Source organism: Tachysurus vachellii, chromosome 17, assembly GCF_030014155.1.
Source record: "Tachysurus vachellii isolate PV-2020 chromosome 17, HZAU_Pvac_v1, whole genome shotgun sequence".
NCBI classification, from domain to species: Eukaryota; Metazoa; Chordata; class Actinopteri; order Siluriformes; family Bagridae; genus Tachysurus; species Tachysurus vachellii.
The window spans coordinates 1,070,001-1,077,500 of record NC_083476.1 but is presented as its reverse complement, the minus strand read 5'-3'; the positions used below and the strand labels follow the sequence as shown (position 1 = coordinate 1,077,500).

The 7,500-nt window shown below is 40.9% G+C and overlaps 1 protein-coding gene across 1 annotated transcript in view; it reads left to right on the top strand.

Annotated features, from left to right (window-relative positions):
- The window catches only part of oacyl (O-acyltransferase like), a 10,563-nt gene extending 7,889 nt beyond the window's left edge, over positions 1–2,674 (top strand). The window contains exons 13-16 of the mRNA XM_060891542.1: positions 195–318; positions 1,542–1,719; positions 1,852–1,994; positions 2,445–2,674. Of these exons, the coding sequence (XP_060747525.1) occupies positions 195–318; positions 1,542–1,719; positions 1,852–1,994; positions 2,445–2,549 (550 nt within the window). The 3' untranslated portion in view covers positions 2,550–2,674. The remainder of the gene's footprint in view (positions 1–194; positions 319–1,541; positions 1,720–1,851; positions 1,995–2,444) is intronic.
- The last annotated feature ends 4,826 nt before the right edge of the window (positions 2,675–7,500 follow it).

The window sequence follows — 7,500 nt, the reverse complement described above, 5'->3', positions numbered from 1 at the left end:
AACTTGCTGTAGAATTAGTTACCTCTCAAATATCGCTGTTTATTGGAGAAACAATTGGAACTTGAACTCTTGTGCTGAAGAGAAAACCTGGTTTATGTCACAGCATGCTGTTTGTTCAGGTCAGTGTTCAGCTAAACACTGCGCCTCTTTATTGTGATCCCTTGTTTGTTTGTTTGTTTGTTTTTGTGTGTCAGTGATTATGAAAGCTACTTTGAATATTACTACAACAAGCCGTACACCAGATACGGTCCGTACGTGCTCGGCATCCTGGCAGGAATTTATATACTGACCAAGAAGGAAGATCTTATAAAGCATCAGGTAACGAACACTTAAACTGTCTCCAGTCTGTAACATGAGACTGAACGTGAAGAGGAATTTCATTAACAAAGAATAATATATAAAGAGAGGTGTGAAAATTGTGTGAAAAGGTGAAAAGGTGAAAAGGTCCTGTGTCTGTAAACACGTCCTGTGTCTGTAAACACGTCCTGTGTCTGTAAACACGTCCTGTGTCTGTAAACACGTCCTGTGTCTGTAAACACGTCCTGTGTCTGTAAACACGTCCTGTGTCTGTAAACACGTCCTGTGTCTGTAAACACGTCTTGTGTCTGTAAACACGCCCTGTGTCTGTAAACACGTCCTGTGTCTGTAAACACGTCTTGTGTCTGTAAACACGTCCTGTGTCTGTAAACACGTCTTGTGTCTGTAAACACGTCCTGTGTCTGAAAACACGTCTTGTGTCTGTAAACACGTCCTGTGTCTGTAAACACGTCCTGTGTCTGTAAACACGTCCTGTGTCTGTAAACACGCCCTGTGTCTGTAAACACGTCTTGTGTCTGTAAACACGTCCTGTGTCTGTAAAAACGTCCTGTGTCTGTAAAAACGTCTTGTGTCTGTAAACACGTCCTGTGTCTGTAAACACGTCCTGTGTCTGTAAACACGCCCTGTGTCTGTAAACACGTCTTGTGTCTGTAAACACGTCCTGTGTCTGTAAAAACGTCTTGTGTCTGTAAACACGTCCTGTGTCTGTAAACACGTCCTGTGTCTGTAAACACGTCCTGTGTCTGTAAACACGTCCTGTGTCTGTAAACACGTCCTGTGTCTGTAAACACGTCTTGTGTCTGTAAACACGCCCTGTGTCTGTAAACACGTCCTGTGTCTGTAAACACGTCCTGTGTCTGTAAACACGTCCTGTATCTGTAAACATGCCCTGTGTCTGTAAACACGTCCTGTGTCTGTAAACACGCCCTGTATCTGTAAACACGTCCTGTGTCTGTAAACACGTCCTGTATCTGTAAACATGCCCTGTGTCTGTAAACACACCCTGTATCTGTAAACATGCCCTGTGTCTGTAAACACGCCCTGTATCTGTAAACACGCCCTGTATCTGTAAACACGTCCTGTGTCTGTAAACACGTCCTGTGTCTGTAAACACGTCCTGTATCTGTGATCGCACCCTGTGTCTGTAAACACGTCCTATATCTGTGATCACGTCCTATGTCTGTAAACACGTCCTGTGTCTGGATGTCTGACTTTCTCCTCAGTGGCAGGCGGCTGCTGGTTGGCTCGTCTCTCTGTCCATCATGGCCGTGATCGTGGGCTCGGCTTATGCTCTGAGGGGTCAGGGGTCACCGGGTCATGCTGTGTATCAGGGGCTCCACCGCTCACTGTGGGCTCTCGCTGTAACCTGGGTCATCCTCGCCTGTGAGGAAGGATACGGAGGTACGAACTGAGAAAAAGTAGTGCAAATTTAATGAAAGTAAACTAATCTACAATCAGCATACTTCTATGTGTGTGTGTGTGTGTGTGTGTGTGTGTGTGTGTGTGTGTGTGTGTGTGTGTGTGTGTGTGTAGGTTTTGTGAATAAGTTCTTGTCCATGCACGTGTGGGTTCCTCTGTCCAACATCAGCTTTGCCTGCTACCTCGTTCATCCTCTTCTCATTTTACTCTATAACTCCAGACAGGAGACACTCATCCACTACACAGACCTCAACCTCGTAAGTGTCCACAATTTAACTTTATTTAATACTGTACAGAAAAGTCACACAAACTTCACTCACTCATCTTCTACCGCTTATCCGAGTCACACAAACTTCACTCCTGATTTAATTTTTCACATTGTGTTAGTTACATTCATTTCTTTTCAAATAATTTATTTATTGATTTATTTTGATGTGTAATTTTCCTGATTTATTTATTTTATTTTATTTTTTACTTTAAAATGATTACATTTAATTGATATTTTATTTTGTGATTTATTTATTTCTACATGTGTAGATATAACATGTTGCAGAGCTCCTTCAGGTGTAATCACATTCAGTTGTCTCATCTAAGGTAACAAACACCTGATTCCTTTACAGACAGTGTTGGGACATGAACATAATTCTCTCTCTCTCTCTCTCTCTCTCTCTCCCTCTCTCTCTCTCTCTCTCTCTCTCTTTCTGCAGTTGTATCTGTTCCTCACTCACTTGGTCCTCACTGTGGCTCTAGGTTGGGTTCTTACTGTGCTGATTGAGAAACCATATCAGCTCCTGAGCTCAGCTAAAGTATGAACATGCAGCACACTGGAATAAAACATCAGAGCTGTGAATGTGATGGTGTGTGTGTGATGGAGAGTGTTGGTGTGTGTGTGTGTGATGGATAGTGTTTGTGTGTGTGTGTGATGGATAGTGTTGGTGTGTGTGTGTGTGATGGATAGTGCGTGTGTGTGATGGATAGTGTTGGTGTGTGTGTGTGTGTGTGTGTGTCTGATGGATAGTGTTGGTGTGTGTGTGTGTGTGATGGATAGTGTTGGTGTGTGTGTGTGTGTGTGTGTGATGGATAGTGTGAGTGTGTGTGTGTGTGTGTGTGTGTGTGTGTGTGTGTGTGTGTGTGATGGATAGAGTGTGTGTGTTTGATGGAGAGTGCTGATATGTGTGTTATGGAGTGTGTGTGTGTGTGTGTGTGTGTGTGTGTGTGTGTGTGTGTGATGGATAGTGTTGGTGTGTGTGTGTGTGTGTGTGATGGATAGTGTGTGTGTGTGTGTGTGTGATGGATAGTGTTGGTGTGTGTGTGTGTGATGGATAGTGTTTGTGTGTGTGTGTGTGTGTGTGTGTGTGTGTGTGTGATGGATAGAGTGTGTGTGTTTGATGGAGAGTGCTGATATGTGTGTTATGGAGTGTGTGTGTGTGTGTGTGTGTGTGTGTGTGTGTGTGTGTGTGTGATGGATAGTGTTGGTGTGTGTGTGTGTGTGTGATGGATAGTGTGTGTGTGTGTGTGTGTGTGTGTGTGTGTGTGTGTGTGTGTGTGTGTGTGTGTGATGGATAGTGTTGGTGTGTGTGTGTGATGGATAGTGTTTGTGTGTGTGTGTGTATGTGTGTGATGGATAGTGTGTGTGTGTGTGTGTGTGTGTGTGTGTGTGTGTGTGTGATGGATAGAGTGTGTGTGTTTGATGGAGAGTGCTGATATGTGTGTTATGGAGTGTGTGTGTGTGTGTGTGTGTTTGATGGAGAGTGCTGATATGTGAGTTATGGAGTGTGTGTGTGTGTGTTTGTGTGTGTGTGTTTGATGGAGAGTGTTGGTTCTTCTGCTTAAGTTTTCTTCTTGTTTTTAATGGAACTCTCCCCCTGACGCTCGCTCACTGGTTGCTGCTGCATTCGACTCCCGTCGTGTTTCTGAATGAATAAAAATCAGAAGTGTTTTGATGGCTGTTTGAGGTTTAGAGACCACACACTGAGTCACATAATCAACCTGAAGTGGCTTTCAAGCTCTTTAACATCAAGTGATTTCAAAATGTTTACTCTGAAATGTTTGTGTGATTATAAAAGTACTTTATTTACCGTGAGAACATGTTTGTTGATGATGGAACACAATACTGTTTGTGTGGAGAGGCTGATTTCTTTAAGCAGCTTTTAGAAATGAAGAGAAAAACATGTTTCAGTGCTGCGTGATGATCAGATTAAACATATAGGAGGGAAAAACATAAAGCATTCGTGTGAGAAATATAAAAACATTAAAGATCTGCTGCAGTATCATATCTAATGTGAGAAACTTTTTATTAAATATTATTAAACAAGACTTTAACATTCAGAAACTCAGCTTGAATAATTCTCTCTCATCTTCTACCACTTATCCGAACTACCTCGGGTCACGGGGAGCCTGTGCCTAACTCAGGCGTCATCGGGCATCAAGGCAGGATACACCCTGGATGGAGTGCCAACCCATCGCAGGGCACACACACACACACTCTCATTCACTCACACACTCACACACTACGGACAATTTTCCAGAGATGCCAATCAACCTACCATGTCTTTGGACCGGGGGAGGAAACCGGAGTACCCGGAGAAAACCCCCGTGGCACGGGGAGAACATGCAAACTCCACACACACAAGGTGGAGGCGGGAATCGAACCCCCAACCCTGGAGGTGTGAGGCCAACGTGCTAACCACTAAGCCACTGTGCCCCCCTTAGCTTGAATAATTGAATTTCTTTATTTAATGTATTAAATGATATATAAAATTAAATCCTATAAGATTTTATTTTGTTTTCTTAACAGCGTTGAGTACATTAGAGTTAAACCTATAGAGTTAAACCATAAATAAATCTACTGTACAGCAGATGACGTTCAGCTGAAAGAACATGGTGAGACAGCGCCCTCTTGTGGACTCGTTGGGAAAATATAGATGACGCTGTACATGAAGATTAATGAACTAATTAAATAAACATCATAATTAGATTCTCGGGCCTGAAATAACTTTACACAGTCAGCTGAGAGCAGATTATTTATTATTTAATGTGAAATATACATGAAATATTTAGTCGGTGTTATAAAGATGCCCTTATTGCTGTGGGACTAAATGTAAACTTTATACTGTAAGATGATATGAAGACTGATTTAGAACAGCAGTGTGTAGATAAAGTAATGGCACCCCTTGTGTGTGCAGGTCATAATAAATAGTGAGATGATACACATTAAATGTCTCTGAATGTCACTGTCTGTAAGAACATTTACATGTTTTCTCTTTACAAATTATTAACAAGATTACAAGCGAATTTTTACATTTTTAAGAATTTAATAATTAAAGGAAAACCTAAAAATGGGGAAAAAATAAAAAAATTAAATTAAATAAAAAAAAACAAAAAAAAAAACGATGCTTGGCTAAGGAGAAAAAAAGAGATTTAAAATCTTTATGACAAGACGGAAAGGGAAATGATCAAATGAAAAGAAGTGAGGAGAAAAAGGCGAGATAAAAGATGAGAGAGATAAAAAAAAAAGAATGAGAAAGAAAAGATAAAGATATAAAGAATAAAGAAAAACAGACAACAAACAGAGGATTAAAAATAAAATTCAAACAAGAAAAATAGATAGATAGATAGACAGATAGATAGATAGATAGATAGATAGATAGATAGATAGATAGATAGATAGATAGATATGTAGTATATGTACAGGATGTAATATAGGTATAGATATATATGTAAACATATGTACAGTGAGTAAATATAAAGGCTATAAATAAAAAAAAAGGAACTCACACAACTGTTGTCACCTTTACATCACCTTTACGTCACCTTTACGTCACCTCCAATATTTTCACATTATAGCTGTTTGTTTATTGACATTTTCTTTTGTCAATTTTTGGGGGAATTCTGAAATTAAAACTATTGTCTCAGGTTTTTGTCCCTGCAGCCTGCAGGGGGCGTCACACGACCTGCAGTTCACAGAATCCAATCTGCAGGTTAAAGGAATCGTAAACATCACACAACAATCACACTTTAACTCTGTGTTCACGTTTAGGTGAGTAATAATAATAATAATAATAATAGGTACATAGATAGATAGATAGATAGATAGACAGACAGACAGACAGACAGACAGACAGACAGACAGATAGATAGATAGATAGATAGATAGATAGATAGATAGATAGATAGATAGATAGATAGATAGATAGATGTAATATGAAATAGCTTTAGTTGAATGTTTCTGATCTGAGCTTCACGCTGTTTGATTCACATGTTTTTTGTTTGCATGGCAATTTCTGGAAAAAAAATATAGTGATGGAAAATTTAACGCTCTAGTTGATACCTCACACACAAACGGACACACACACACACTGGTGTGTGTAGTAAACTCACACACACCTGCACTGAATTACATAATGACGCCTCATTTGCATGTGCAGGTGAAGTGAAATGTGACTCAGTAAAGAGATTAAAACAAACACAAGGTGATGTTGTGATGAAGTCAGTCACTGCTCTTGTTCACAAGCGTTTCTTTTCTTACAAGATGACAGTTTGCCAACAATAAAAATAAACACATCGTATTTTATCTGTTTATATTCAGATTCCTGTTGTCACGTCCGTTATAGCAGCTAGTGGCTCCATCGGCAGCGTCTCTTCAAGTTAAGACAAAAGAAGAAACACAAAGAAGTAAAAACTCGTCTGGTGTAAATTCACTCTCATCTCATTCATCTTCTACCGCTTATCCGAACTACCTCGGGTCACGGGGAGCCTGTGCCTATCTCAGGCGTCATCGGGCATCAAGGCAGGATACACCCTGGACGGAGTGCCAACCCATCACAGGGCGCACACACACACACTCTCATTCACTCACACAATCACACACTACGGACAATTTTCCAGAGATGCCAATCAACCTACCATGCATGTCTTTGGACCGGGGGAGGAAACCGGAGTACCCGGAGGAAACCCCCGAGGCACGGGGAGAACATGCAAACTCCACACACACAAGGTGGAGGCGGGAATCGAACCCCCAACCCTGGAGGTGTGAGGCGAACGTGCTAACACTAAGACACCGTGACCCCCCTGGTGTAAACTCCTCTGGTGCACAGGGTCTCACACTGGAGACTCCTTCAACACACGATAATAAATCATGTCAATTTACCATTTCAACATTTTTTATCCAGTTTATTATCAATGGAGCTGTGCACTGTACACGTCCTGTTGCTATAGAAACGATAAACTTGTGTGTAATAAAAGGCTGATGAATAAAAAGTAAAAAGACTTTAATGACTAGTCACCAGAGAGCATCTTTATACAACACACAGCACCCCGAGGTGTTAGTGGAAATATAATAAAACACACACACACACACACACACACACACACACACAGCCCTAGGATATTCAAACACACTCCCAAAACACCCAGGTCTTCTGCTTTTTATTCTTTTTAAGGCGTCTAATTTGTTTTCCCGCAGTTTAGTTGTTTGCGTTATTGATTGTTGTGTTTATGTATAAACACAAGGTTAGAAAGCAATACGGGTTCAAGTCCCTCAACACAACTCAACACAACACAACTCAACACAACACAACACAACACAACATCAGCAGTTATGGACGACAACTGATGGAGTCACAATGTCTTAATGAGTGTCACGTTTTCAGCACAGGGCCAGCATCTGTGTGTGTGTGTGTGTGTGTGTGTGTGTGTGTATGTGTGTGTGTGTGTTTACATGTATAGAGCTTTATCAGGATGTGACCACATGTTTACAAAAAA